The sequence below is a fragment of the Malurus melanocephalus genome, unplaced genomic scaffold (assembly GCF_030028575.1).
Source record: "Malurus melanocephalus ecotype Western Australia unplaced genomic scaffold, MMel_1.1 scaffold_727, whole genome shotgun sequence".
In the NCBI taxonomy this organism is placed as follows: domain Eukaryota; kingdom Metazoa; phylum Chordata; class Aves; order Passeriformes; family Maluridae; genus Malurus; species Malurus melanocephalus.
The window spans coordinates 178,911-193,812 of NW_026623959.1; the positions used below are offsets into that span (position 1 = coordinate 178,911).

Below are 14,902 nucleotides of genomic sequence, written 5' to 3' on the forward strand. Positions count from 1 at the left end.
CCCAGCAGGGATCAGTGCTGCAGACCCAATCCCAGCAGGGATCAGTGCTGCAGATCCAGTCTCAGCAGGGATCAGTGCTGCAGACCCAATCCCAGCAGGGATCAATGCTGCAGACCCAATCCCAGCAGGGATCAATGCTGCAGACCCAATCCCAGCAGGGATCAATGCTGCAGACCCAACCCCAGCAGGGATCAATGCTGCAGACCCAACTCCAGCACAGCAATGCTGCAGACCCAACCCCAGCAGGGATCAGCACTGCAGACCCAGYCCCWRCAGGGATCAGTGCTGGAACCCCAGTAACTCCCATATAGCACTTGTAGCTGGGGCTGCACGGTGTGTGTTAACACAGCCAGACCATTTCTGTGAGTGTCCAGCGAGTGTCCCCAGCTCCCCACTGCTCCACTGCAGGATTCGTGGGCAGGTCTCTTGTAAATCCCGGGGCATGGAAACCCCACACCAGATAATCAGATGTGCAGATGAGGTCGGGGATTGCAAAGGATGGGGTGGCACCAAGGGGCACTCACCGTCCACGCAGGAGGGAGCTGCCCGTGTTGTCCCTGCCACCTGCCCTGGCAAGCAGGAGCATTTCACTGTCTGGGAGCGCTCCTCAATCTTGTTCTTGTTGCAGCACCGGTGAGCTGCGATGACCTCGCAGGTGCCAGGCTCTACGTGCACTGCAGAAGGAAAAAACAGCCACTGTCAGCCCTCAGAGCCTGCAGAGCTGCCCCGTGCCTTGGCAAGAGCCCCAGCCCATCCACCTACTGCCCAGGCAGCACTGCTGGGGTGAGCCTGGCATGGGCACCAGGTTAGCCTGGCATGGCAGCACTGTCCCGGCCTCTGGCATCACCTCCAGGGCCTCCAGTGACCTACAGGGTCTGGGCACAGCTCCTTCCCAGCCCACCTGGCAGGAAAAGCTGTGCTCCTGCTCCACACCTTTCACATCTGAGCTCTCACAGCCCTCACACCTGCCCTACCSTCCAAAATTCATCCCCTCTTGCCATGGCCAAGTCAAGAGCTTTATTGAAACTAATGAGCGCATTAGCTAATTGCAGCTGATAATGAGATGCACTTTGCTACAAGAGGGGATGGTGCATGGTGCAGCTTTTGGGTTCAAGCASAGCACCACCCCTTCTGACCCCAGCCACAATCAATGCCTCCAGTTCACCATCACCCACCCCGCTCTGCCCGGAGGAGGAAGGGTGAGGATGGCATTTCCACCTYGCAGTGGCAGAGAAATGTCACAGCGTTCATCAGCAATCCAGGCTGCTCTGCTGCTCCCCCTCCCAGTGCCATTAAAACCTGAGGAAAATAGAAAACTACTGTGTTGGCTGATCACCTCTGGGATCAGGGTTTAGAGCTGGTCAGCATCACAAATCAGTGCCTTGGCTGGGTAAAGGCCCACATAAGCACAATACARATCAGCCAGAAAGGGCTGAGAGACTTCATTGCCATGACCCCAGAGATCCCTGCAGGTCCTGCTTGATGAGCACTGCAGGAGCAGAGCCATGCATGCACATCCCCTGGGCCATTTCTATTCCCCAGCAAGCGGGAGCCAGGCTGGGTGGAGGACAGGGAAGTTACACYCCTGCAGTGTGGCATCCCAAAATGCACACAGGTGAGCAGACATCAGGGCATTCCTGACTGCTCCACAGCCTTGGCTCAGGACACCTTCAACATCGTGGAGAGCAGGCACGAGCCCCAGGAGCTGCCACCAGGGAAAGGCTTGGACAGAAATGCAAGCAGGACATGCAGGACTATGGAAATGATGAGTTTTGATGTGCTGCTGCAGGACCTGTGAGCACAGCCCACCCTCAGCCCTGGCCCAGCACATCACAAATCAGCTCTGGCAGCTGCTCTGACCCCGCTGCCATTGGCAGCCTCCTCCTGCCCATCCAGGATGTCCAGGGAGTCACAGCTCCTGCCCATCCAGGATGTCCAGTCACTCTTCCACCCTGTGCACCTTACCAGGGGATTTTACACCCTCCAGCCTCAGTGTTCACACCCAGTTATGGTTTTGACTCATTTTCAGCAAAGCTTCATTAGCAGAGCTCTTCCCGGGAGAGGTACCCAGGTGACTCCTCCATTCCTGCACTCCCTCACATTCCTGCTCTTTGGCTGCTCACTTTCAGTAATTTTAAAAGGTTCAGCCAAGGGAGAGCCAGGCAGAACTGAGAAATCAGTCATTATAGCCATGCAATAGGAGTTTGCTAACATGTCAAAGCCCTTCTAATTTGCTCAGAAAGGTGCAGTTCAGAGATAAAGAGAAATTTGCCTCTCATCTGCCCTACAGCAGCAGGCTGATTGTGGGGCCCTGTGGGGCTGGACCCGCCACCCCAGAGTCTGTCCAGGGAGAAGAACTGCCTCTGTGGGGCGGGTACCCCACTGCCCTGGCACTGCCCCACAGCCCCTGGCACAACCCCACAGCCCCTGGCACTGCCCCACAGCCCCTGGCACAACCCCACAGCCGTGGCACAGCCCCACTGCCCTGGCACAGCCCCACAACCCCACTGCCCTGGCACAACCCCTGGCACAACCCCACAACCCCACTGCCCTGGCACAGCCCCACAGCCCTGGCACAGCCCCACAGCCCCACAGCCCCACAGCCCCTGGCACAGCCCCACAGCCCCACAGCCCCTGGCACAGCCCCTGGCACAACCCCACAGCTCCTGGCACAGCCCCACAGCCCTGGCACAGCCCCACAGCCCTGGCACAGCCCTGGCACAGCTCCTGGCACAGCCCCACAGCCCTGGCACAGCCCCACAGCCTCTGGCACAGCCCCACAGCTCCTGGCACAACCCCACAGCCTCTAGCAGGACTGCACAACCCCGCTGCCCTGGCACAACCCCACAGCCCCTCAGCAAACCCTCAGTCTCTCAGCAAAGGCCGTGCTGGTGGCAAAGCTGAAGGAGCAGCACGCAGCTCCAGGACCCATCCCACTCTCAGGCCATGAAATCCTTGCATTTACGTGAAAGTGTTAGAACTGCACAATCACAGAATGGTTTAAACACCATCTCATTTCACCCCCTGCCATGAGCAGGGACATCTTCCACTAGACCAGGTTGCTATAAGCCCCATCTAAACTGGCCTTGAACACCTCCAGGAGAAGGGGATTTGATGCAGGAGTTTGGGCATTGCCTGGCATTTACATGTATCCAACTTCTCTTCTGTAGCTCTCCACCAGCAGAGAAGTATTTTACACTGAACATGTGGAGCTGTGCCCACGCCTCCCGAGACACTCAAAATGTGTCATTTCAGGTTAYGCCATAATAAACCCATGTTCTGCTGCTCATTTAAAGGTCGCCCAGAGTAAGACAGCATTTTTATTTTATTTTTCCATGCAGGATTCAAAAGCCTGGTGCTCCTAAGATTCTTTATGATTCCTCAAGATAAGGCGTTTCCTTGTAAAAAGGGTTCCAGTGGGGAAATACCAGTCAAATAGGAGGGAGAGGCATGCCAGAAGCTCTGGAACTTATCCCAGGCTCTCTGGAGGTTTCCTGCTGTCAGTGTTAAACACACCATCCATCTGATCTCCATTTTGTTCCAAGTTTCCTGCTGCTCAGCAAAAGGAGAAGCAGCTGCAGGGGGTGGGACAACATGAGCTTTAACGTCCCTTCCTATTCTATTCTATTCTATTCTATTCTATTCTATTCTATTCTATTCTATTCTATTCTATTCTATTCTATTCTATTCTATTCTATTCTATTCTATTCTATTCTATTCTATTCTATTCTATTCTATTCTATTCTATTCTATTCTATTCTATTCTATTCCATTTCATTCTCTGGTTCTTCTGGGCACTGATATTCTGTCACAGAGCTCTGGGTGTCCCAAGGAGGGCAGAGCAGCAGAGAGAGGCAGAAGGAGGGAGCAGAGGAGCCCGGGGGGATCTGCTCAAGGGGGGCAGGGCCATTTTCCACTAGACCGAGGTGATCAGAGCCCTGTCCAAGCTGGCCCKGAGCACTGCAGGGATGAGTAGCCTGAGTCAGGAGAGGAGAAGCAGGTAGCTGCTGACTGACTGGGTGAGGGAGGCACTCTGCAAGATGCGTTTTGGTTTTAAGCAACGCGGGTGGGGATTACAGGATTAGAACTACTTTAACTGTCAGGCAAAAATGACAGAAATAGGACAGGGTTAGGTACGGGGTCAATCAAGAGCACGAACGGTTTCAAATTAACCCTTAAATGCCCGTTCCAAGCAGAGGCWCCAGAAGCAGCCAGCAGCTGCCCCAGGATCAAGTGTTTGCCTGTGCTGCACAGCTCAGCCAGTAACTCCAGTAACACCAGTACTGCCAGCAACACCAGCACCCACCAATCCTCCCTGCGTGCTCCAAGGAGCCCTCAGCCCTGGACCACAGAGTCGCTCCCACTGCACCAGCAGGATGGGCACAAAGGGCTGAGCACAACTGCTCAGATGCTTCTCTTCTCCAGACACAAAAYTCAACCTTGGGTTCACATAACCCCTCCAAAAAACCCATGGCACAAAGCAGCATTCCAATGCACACAGACAGAAATCCAAATCCAGAGCTGGGGATAACTGATGRATGTCTTGGAGCCACGGTGATGATTTGCAGCAAGACTTCCAGTTCTACATCACTTTGTACTTATTCCATCTTTCTAGATGATTTTTGCAGCCAGGGGGAGGAAATTTTTTTGTTTTGAATGAAAGCTTTAAGTGGAGAGTGTCCCCCACATAACAAGTGAGGTTTGTGACACTCATTGCAACTCGGATGGAACCATTTACTTTCACTGCTTACAGAGAAAGAATTACCTCAACAATAATCCAAACACATAGATGTATCAGATGTTTATACAGATCACTATATGTGTCTCAGATTTTGCTACAGACATGAAGAAAGTCCCTCTCTAACCCCTCAGACCAGCCAGACTCACCAAGCCACTGGTTTTAAATGCCCTATAATGAGTATTCCCAACTTCCAGCTGAAGGAGCAGCTTTATGGCCCTGTGGCTGTACGTTCCTACCTGTCTGGAAGGAGCAGTCCCGGGAGTTTCCTGCCCACATGGACACTCCCAATGCCAATCCCACGGCTGGCACTGTGTTGGTGTCTCTTGGTGTCTGTGGGATGCTGCTCCACACCTTTGGCATGGCTGCTGCCCAGACCCCAGGCAGGGACACACACTGAGCTCCTCGAGGCTGTTAGCAGTGTGTCCCCAGAGAGATGCCTGCCTGCTCCTGGTGTGCACCACAGCCTCAAACTACTGCTCCCACGGAGAAACATGAGACACAACCTCACCAAGCACCTCCCCACGTAACCCCTGCCTCAGGCATCCCTTGCAGAGCCCAAGGTACCACCAGCATCACCAGGTGATGGCACAAGCATGTGACACCTGCAGCCAGGATGTCACTGCCCTACCTGAATGGCTTCTGTGGTGATGTGTGGAGGCCAGGGTCAGTCGTCCCCACAGCGTGGTCAGGCACAGGCTGAGCACCAAAATCCATTTGCTCAGGCTCTGTGTATCTCTCTCACTCATTCTACCAAAAAGAAGAAGAGATATGTGCAGGATGAGGGACTGAGGGTGCTGGGAGGTGCAGATCCATTCACCAGTGCTCCTGCATGCGATGCTGTGAGTGGGGATTGGGCTGTGGGGACACAGCCCTGGGACCCAAAAGATTCACCCACCACCCTCAGATGGACTGGGACTGCAGCAGCACAGCATTGCAGCAGCACAGACAGAAACTGCAGCAGGACAGTTGAGTGGTAGTTACCTTTGACTGGGGATCCACCCTCACACGTGTGCAGGGATCTGCAAGGCTCAGGAGGGTCAGGGCTCTGCAAGGAGCAGACATCAGCGCATCTGAAAGCAGACAGAAGGACATGGGCAGGGATAGCTGCTGTCACTGTGAGCCACCACGTCCCTGGGAGTGGCTGGGAGCAGAGCACCTCTAATGAAGAGCCAGGACACAAAATGCTGATATTTTAAATCAAAACAAAGCTATTTGAAGTGGTAAAAAGGGCATTTCTTATTTTGAAGCATTTTAAAATGAATTGTCCTGTTTTAAACTGACACTTCAAAATGAAAAATAGTTCATTCCCTAGTGGTGATTTAAGGTGATATTTTGTGCTTTGATTCTCCCATCTGGAAAACAAAAATGAGACAATGCCATCAAAAGTGTTGACATTTGCCCAGAAAAAATGAAAGGCATCTTGACAAATTCACCTGGTTTATATTTCAAAAGAGCTTAGAGGTCAGGCAGTACTCCTATTWACACTGTGGGATGGTCAGCTTGGCCAGGAGCAGCTGAAGAGTGGCTTGCAGCATCCCACTCCTGTCCTGACTCCATCACTGTCGACTGGGTGAGGACAGACTGACCCTGCTCCAGCCCCTCCACTGCCAGAAAGAACCCAAATGGCTGAGTGGGCAAGAAAACCACTGCACCTCCGGGTGATGTGCTGGGACTGCGAGACGTCCTCTTGTAAATCCATATTTGGGTGATCTCCAGTGCTCTGGCAGAATCTGCTCTGYGTGATGCTCCTCAGAGGGGATCATACAACAGCCCATGTGTAAATATTGMTGTCAGCTTAAAGCATGCACTGTTTGCTCAATGACAAAGCAAACAGCTCTCTCAGAGCTGCTCATCCCCAATCCAGAGGTGGTGCCTGTGCAGCACTGCACCCAGCGGGGAGAGGGGCACATGTCCCCTCAATGTCACCCCTCCCTGGTCACCCCGCACTGTCACCTCTCACTGGTCACCCCTCACTGGTCACCCTGCACTGTCACCCCTCACTGTCACCCCTCACTGGTCACCTCTCACTGGTCACCCTTCACTGTCACCCCTCAATGTCACTCCTCACTGGTCACTCCTCACTGGTCACTCCTCACTGGTCACCCATCACTGTCACCCCTCACTGTCACCCCAGCCCCGCTGCACACAGAGGAGCTGTCTCTGCTGCAGGCACACTCAGAGTCCTGCCCGGGGCAGGATATCAGCCCTGATGGGAGCACTGCAGACACAATGCTATTGCAATTCTTGCCACAGAGTTCCCAGGGCCAAAGAACCCCTCATGTGCCTTCCAGAGTGACCAGGTGCCCGTCAGGACACTCTGCTTTCCTGGCTGCTGCTCCAGCTCTGGCTCCCACCGCATGCAGTGAGTRCAGCCAGTCCCAGCAGCAGCCCTGGCCCCACGGCACACGCCAGAGCCCTTTGCAAGGAGCCCATCCCCAGCTCCTACAGGGTCCAAGGGACCCTACAGACCATCTGAGGTCTCCAGCAAACATCCCTAAACCTCTCAGCTCGACCAAAAACGAGGAACCTCAGTGGATGCTCTGCCCCACAGAGGACAGCGACACTGTCCCAAATACACAAAGCATATTTAGCTCAGAAAGGCTGAGCTGCTTGCTATAGACAAAGGAGCATAAATAAATCACAGGGTTATCAATAATGCAACCCCCACTGTCCATGCCACACTCAGAAGGGAAAGTACCAAACTGAGTGGAAGGAGCTGCGCTGGTGGAYGGGAGAGCACGAGGATGAGGAGCATCCCATGGCAGAGGCACTCAGGGCTCCCACTCATGCCCAAAAAAACTCCCATCAGAAAACACAGCTCCACAGAAATTGCTATTTTGACAGTTACCAACCTCCAGTATTGTGAGACTACAACTACAAATGTTTGGTCTGATTCGAGATTTTTCAGCCTGGAATGTCAGTTTGAAATAAAGAGTGGTGTTCTGGCATGTCAAAACACTTAATTTTGATGGAAAATCTCAGTATTCTCCATTCTGTCATGCGCTGTTTGGAATTTTGTGGGATTTTTCATTAACATTTTTTAGCTGCTTTCATCTTTTGGGTCTAGCTGGAGCCAGAACTAACTGTCACGTGCCCACATCTCTCAGACTATCCACCATTGTGTTAAGAGATGATGGTTCCTCCGTGTGGGCCCATGTCCCTCCCTGCAGGCACACRTGAGCACGAGCATCATCCACATGGGAGCTTCTTCAGGGCTCTGTGGCACAGACACACAACAAGAAATGCTGCCCGCTGCCTTCCCAGACAAAACCCACTCTGTCTGTCACAGGAGCTATCGACCTTTTCCTCCTCCTTCATTAAACCACACGTGGAACTGTGACTCTCCAGCTGGGACTGCTCCATCCTCAGTTTGCTGGAGCACAGCCCAGTGCCCCACAGTGCTAATGAGGGATTCTGTCATGCCAAATTAAGCTCCAAATCCTGCCAGTCTGAAGCAATGTTTGCAAAGGTCCATGTGAGCTGGATAATTAGCAGAATTCCACCCAAAAAGAAGAAAGAGAGGCTGGCACACATTGTCTGGTTTCTGTGCTGAGTGTAAYGAACCCTCCTTGCTGCAGCCCCAACACTGTCAACCTCTATGCACCACTCATCTTACAATCCTGCCACTTTTCTGAGACCTATTTCCATTCTCCTGCTGCCTCAGCATTTCTTGGGACTTGGGCACCTTTGTTTGATGCTTTGGGCCAACAGAGCACAATCTGGGGGTTGGCAGGGATGGGCAGCCCCGTACCCTGGCCACAGAGTAAGGAGAAAACCTGGCCAGAGCCCATGGGCACAGAAACCCTCCCACAATGCTGGGGGAGTTATATTACACCAATATTGCTGGGGAGCAATTTGATTTTGGTATTTCCCTGGAGCAAAAATTCTGATTGTTTTAGCGCATGTCCCACGCCTGGCACATGGGGATAGGCTGTGTACCCAGCCCAGGACCACCCCTACATCCCTGCCATCCCTGAAAATCCCCAGGGCAGCAGTGGTGAGCTGATCCCTTCTGATACAAGAGGAAGGTTGGACCCCAGAACACTGCCTGGTGCTGCTGAGGGAAGGGCTCGTTCCTTTGCTGCCCAACCACAGCTCTTGGGCTGCACAACAGCCATTGCAGAGGCTGGAGAGGCTGCTGGTCTCCAGAGAAGCTGATGCCTCCTTGGAAGATCCTGACAAGCAAGGAAACAGCTCCAGAGTCACCCAGGAAGGTGTGGCACAGGCTCTGSTATGGTTCAGTCTTCAGCAGCCAAAAAGAGGACAAAACAGCAGGGCAGACTGGGCAGAGGGCATCTCCTATCTGCCTCATCTCCCGGAGAAACAGCTCAACAGAGGATTCTCCACTCTGGTCAGGTGAGGAAATGCTCAGACACTCACACAGGTTGTGAGGTTTGGGCCCAGGACCCCCAGGACCCTCTGTTTGTKCCCATCCTGGGCACAGGCTGCCATGCTGAGGGTCCTTGGGGAGGCTGTCAGCGAGATTCTGCCACGCTCTGAGCACAGACTCACGATGGCAGCAGCCTTGGCTCCATCAGCGGCAGCCCCAGCAGCCTGGCTCAATTCCTGCTCCCTCTGCAGCACTGAAGATGCTCCACTCGAGGCAAAGCTGGGAAGTTGGAGCTCCTGTGGCCCCTTGGAACTGCGCTCATGGCACCTTCAAGCAGAATCTCCCACTCCCTCTTAGGCTGCATTGCTCCTCCCCAAAGGGAAACCCCAGCCCAGGGGAGCCTGGCCCAGCCCCAAAGCTCCAGGTTGAGCCAAGTCTTCATTTGAACTCCTAATCAAGGCACAGCTGCAGTGGTCCAGCCCCATAAATGTGCTCGTGAGGGCAGCATGAAACGTGTGCCCCTGATCAGGCGAAGAGGTGGCCYGGGAGCACAGGGAAATGCAGACGACTCCTTTCCCCAAGCGTGCTCCTTCATCCTCTTCTCTATAATGTTTTATTTCCAGTTTCTTGCTCATTCTTCCAGCATCTGCAGCATTTCCTTCCCAGCCAAGATGAGCAGGACAATTTTCAATTCCACCCAAGCACGGGCCTGTTCCTGCTCACTCACACAGCTGATCCCACCTTCCCATTGCCACCAGTATTCTGAAGGTCAGCTCTGCTAATAGTTCAAACCTCAGCCTCATCCAGAGCAGGATTGTTTCCCCGGGAGGTACATCTCACCTGTGCAGGCTCCTTGCTGGGGTGCAGGTGTCCCAGCACAGATGAGCTCTCCAGGTAAAGGGCACCCACACACTGAACAACCCCCCAGACCTTACACTGCAGCAAAAGGGATGGCTAATGAATAGGAGGAGGAGACTCCTGCTTCCTGCCTGGCACCACRGCATGGACAAACTCACAGCTCCAGAATGGGACTGGGTACAGCTCACACTCTCCTTGGGCCACTGAGCCTCTGCATGTGGCTGATGGGGACATCTGACCCACGCTCCTCCTGTGCCCATCGAGCAGCCCCATGAGGAAGCTGGCCCTCAGTGCCACTGCCCTACTCCAGCCTGGTAGTGGCCAGAAGAAAACCCATCCTGGCTGGAGGAGTTACAGCAGAGACGGAGGAGGGAGAGGAAGATGAAAGCCCCCATCTCATCCTGCTCGAGGCTTTGGCCACAGAGACAGCATGCACTGAAGGCAGCAGCAGTTGGGATCTGTGGCCCTTTCCAGGGTGAAGGAGCATCCTTGGCTGCAGAATCTGGGGTCTCTCCAGCGGTGCTTCGCCTCTGAGAAAGGCAAGCAGCGTTGCACTGCTGTCAAAACCCTTTGATCGGGGGCAAACAGCACCGATGGCGAGCCCACCCCCGGAGCCGGTGGCCGGACCGGGCTCCACAGGGTCCCAATCCCCTTTAGGGGCACAAATCCCCTTTCAGGGCACAGCCCCAGCCGCGGGGCAGGCAGGGACCGGGGGCGCCGCTGCTGTCGGAGACACCGCTACCGGGGCGCAGGGCAGAACCGGCCCCCAGAAACTCCCTGCAGGGACCCTCCCGAGCCCGAGTCCCGCACCGAGGGGTCCCCGAGAGGCGACCGGGACAGCGGGGAGCAGGCGGCGCCGTGAGGCTCCGGGCGGAGCGGGGAGCGCTGGACCCGCACGGAGCCCTGGACCGATATCCCGATGCTGCCGGTGCCCGCTGGCACCCCGATCCCGGTGTCCCCGCGACCCCGCTCCCCTGCCCTGCCGGGCTCAGCATCCCTTCGGAGCGGCCCCGGGCCCGACAGATCCAAGCGATCGGACTCGCCCGGGGGGCCCGTCGCGTCCCCCCACCCCCGAACCCCCCCAAACTTTTCGCTCGTACCTGACGGTGGCCTCGGTGCGAGCGGGGGCCGACGCTGCCCATGGCCGGGAGCCGCTCGCTCCGCTCCTCCGGGTCARCGCCGCCTCCGCCGGGGGCCGCGGGCATCGCCGGGCGGCAGCGAGGGCTGGGCGGGGGCGGCGGGCGCGGAGCCGAGCGGAGCCCGGCGGGCCCGGTACCGGGGAAAGGGCGCAGCGCCGCCTGCTGCTGCCGCTGCCCGGCACCGGCACCGGGATCCTGGGCTGGCACTGGCACCGGCACCGGCACCGGGATCCCGGGCTGGCACTGGCACCGGCACTGGTACCGCGATCCCGGGCTGGCACCGACACCGACACCGCGATCCCGGATTGGTACCGGCACCCGCACCGCGATCCCGGGCTGGCACCGACACCGGCACCGGCCCCGGCTGCGCACCGAGCCATCCCCGCCCGCCAGGGCGCTGCCCCGCCCCGGTCAGTCCCGCTGCCCGTCAAGGCGGCCGGGGAGGAGGAACGGGCAGAGAGAATTTACCGGAAAAATTATTTACACACATACATTCCCCCGCCCCCGAAAGAAAAAAAAAGAAAAAAAAAAAGGGATGATAACCCCACGAGCTCTGAGGGATGTGGAATGGTGTGGGGATGGACAGACAGCTGGACAGACAGACAGACTGATTGCTGGCCCGGGCATTCTCCTCCTCAAAGCATGAGCCTGGCCAGAGCTAATTTACCCAAAAACTAATTTCCCCCACCAAAAACGGTGTGATGGCCCTGCAAGCATGGAGAGGTGCTGAATGGTGTGGGGATGGACAGTCAGATAGATGGACCCACTCCTGCAGCCCTCTTCTCAAAACTCACCAAACTCACTCTGGTGTCAACTCACCAAAGCTCAGCCTTYCTGGAACTGAGAACTGCTGAAATAGCATCACCAGCCTGGACCCAGCGCTGCAGGAGACTCTCCCTGACACAGGGGATTCCAAAASCTGGGACCACAACACCAGCCCGGGTCAATTCTTTCCCCAGAGCAGCTCCAGGCTGGTCCAGAAACCCCCTCCCGGTGTCTCCAGGACACGGCTTCCATGGTTTCTCTCACAACAGGCAGTGACAGGCTTTAAAACACAAACAGCAAGAGCAAAGGTTGAATTTTCACAATTGCTGCCAGAAATTAAACCTGCAGCCWCAGCACTGCTGAGATGAGAGGCTGAAGTTTCATGCACTCATTTTCTTTGCTTTTCTCAAACCCATCACATCGACACACATCGATGAAAGCCTTTGTTTCCTGAAGACCGCTCACCACTTACTCCTGGACCTTCCACCCCATCTCTCAGCTGGAAGCATGGAATGATTTCCAAGATCAAGCTGAGTTACAGATCAATGGCAGCTGTTCAGACAAAAATCACACACGGGCAGTTTGCAAATTTCCCAACCATTTGCTTTCCATGGGATCCTCAAAGCCTTTGTCCATCCGCACCTCTCCCTTCCCAGGAAACCCACCCTTGGAAAGGGCACTGCTGGGAGTCCCATGTGCCATTAGGGAGCCCTGGCAGCCTCCTCAGTCAGCCAGGCACATGCCCCGAGGTGACCCACCAGTTCAGAGTCCCATGTGCCATTAGGGAGCCCTGGAGCCTCCTCAGTCAGCCAGGCACATGCCCCGAGGTGACCCACCAGTTCAGAGTCCCATGTGCCATTTAGGGGGCTCTGGAGCCTCCTCAGTCAGCCAGGCACACACCCCGAGGTCACCCACCAGTTCAGAGTCCCATGTGCCCTGTTGGGAGCCCTGGAGCCTCCTCAGTCAGCCAGGAAGATGCCCCGAGGTGACCCACCAGTTCAGAGTCCCATGTGCCATTTAGGGAACCCTGGCAGCCTCCTCAGTCAGCCAGGCACACACCCCGAGGTCACCCACCAGTTCCTGGGGGACCCACAACACTGRCCTCCTCCCTAGGGGAAGGGTCACTCCAAAATTCACGCAGGGATCCAGGGGAGAGTACCTTGCCCATGACAAGAATAGGWTACTTTGCTATTTTGTCCAAGGAAACTGAGCTCTTTTTCCCACTTTATAGAGTCAAAATTGCTGTATGTTAAGTTCCAATTTGTTAGACTTGGTTGCTCRAAAGAAAAAGCTCTACAAGAATTACGCAAACTCCGGTAACAAGATATTAAGGAAATACAAGCATCTCATTCTTCACATCAGAGGGTTTTAATAATAATGACAAAAATCAATGTGAAACTGAATTAAATCTGCTGTTTATATTCATCAGATAATTTGATCRAGAGCCTGCCAGTTCAGGTCTCTAGTGCTGTGATAAGGAAATAAAAACATACTACTTTCAGATCACAAAGTATTAGTGCAATGATCAAGAGCAAATGAAATCAAAGCTATTTTTCACACCAGCCAAATTCCAATTAAATTAGGCCAGATTATTTAATAAGGAAGCCTACAGAACTCCAGCTCTTTATTGRTGTAATGATACAGAAATACAAACTTGTTACTTTCCAGATCACAACATTTAAATGCAGGGAAAAAATTAAGACTTCAGTAAAACKGGTTTAATTTAAATTCTGCTGGAAGTAAACAGAGCAATTCCTCCTCATCATCCTGACTTCCTATTGAGTGTCCAGCAGCAGCCTTCAGCCTTGCTCTCTCCCCTGGCTAAGACTCCTCCAGGAGCCCAGGACTTCACTGGATGGGCAGGCCCAGCTTTCTGTTACCCATAACAAGCGAAGTCTGGAAAGGAAAGGAACTGCCTTAGAAAATCTTAGCAACAATTCCTCATGAATCCTGTGTGATAAATCCTGCCCCCATGTAAGAAATCGTTTCCCCTTAGACCAGGTGTTTATCACACRCCCAGAACCGTTCTACACCCTCCAGCTGAGCAACCAGGTTTGTTTATTTTCAGGAAGAAAACTCTTGGATTGGGGCTTGGGGTACAAGACAACAGTTAGGGGGAAATGGTCATGGAAAGGCACATAGACACACCAAAAGACTTCAAATGCTCAGTGCAATCAACTTATCCACACCTGCTAACAGGCAGAAGGTACAAATTATTTTATTAAAGATGGAAAAAGCATAACTCCTGACATTTTATTCCTGGGGAAGATTTATCACACCTTTTTTTCAGTGGATCACTGAATTAAGATTCAAGTTTATTTATCCCCTTCCTCTGAGAAGGCCCTAGCACCTCCAGGCTCTCTCAGCACTGAGCACCCACCTTTGAGGATTTTGTTCCCTTTTCAGAAGATTTTGCTGACAATAGTGAATTTCAGATTCCCTGCCTGCCAAAACGGTGGTCCAGGGATAGGATTTCTGGGAAGCCTGGGCACTGCTGCAAAGGCAGGGAGAAGTCCTGCTCCCTGCATCCTCTGGAATGTGGGTCTGAGCTTCCAAATTGAAAGTAAGTTCTCCAAATGACCTATAAATTCCAGTGAGTGCTATTGTCACACATTTATTTTTCTTCTTCTATTTTACAGGTAATAATAAATGAGACCAGGAGGCTCCTGAAGAGAGCAGAATTGAGAATGAAGATCTCTTGGGAGGTGTGAAAATAGTATGGAAGGTTTTGAAGCAGCAGAGGGGGAAAAGCCAAGTGACCCAAGGAGGTTAATGTGCCCCCTCCCGCCCTCCCCTCTGCAGCAGAGAGGAGCAAGGGTAAAACCCTCTGGGAATCTGCACCAAATCCAGGTCATCTGCTCTGCAGAACACTGATGCACCCACTRCAGAGAGGTCACACACATACCCAGAGCAGCAACACTCCAAAGGCTTCTCTGCACTCCAGCAGGAGCTGACAGGGAATCARGATGTGTGGTTGCAATCAAATTATCCCTTCAAAGAAATAACAATAAATTCTGAACTTCCCAATTACAAGGGGCATGCAAACCTTGGAAACCATTAAGAACTGCT

General features: G+C 53.9%; 1 protein-coding gene across 2 annotated transcripts in view; it reads right to left on the bottom strand.

Moving 5' to 3' along the window:
* The window catches only part of TAFA3 (TAFA chemokine like family member 3), a 15,134-nt gene extending 3,047 nt beyond the window's left edge, over positions 1–12,087 (bottom strand). The window contains exons 1-4 of one of the 2 annotated variants that reach the window (XM_057384647.1): positions 11,888–12,087; positions 5,723–5,811; positions 5,370–5,488; positions 525–674 (exon numbers count right to left, since the gene is read on the bottom strand). In XM_057384647.1, coding sequence (XP_057240630.1) covers positions 525–674; positions 5,370–5,487 — 268 coding nt within the window. In that variant the 5' untranslated portion in view covers position 5,488; positions 5,723–5,811; positions 11,888–12,087. Of the gene's footprint in view, positions 1–524; positions 675–5,369; positions 5,489–5,722; positions 5,812–11,029; positions 11,275–11,887 lie in introns of those variants that run through there. The other variant, XM_057384646.1, reaches the window with a different exon arrangement.
* Positions 12,088–14,902: the final 2,815 nt, after the last annotated feature.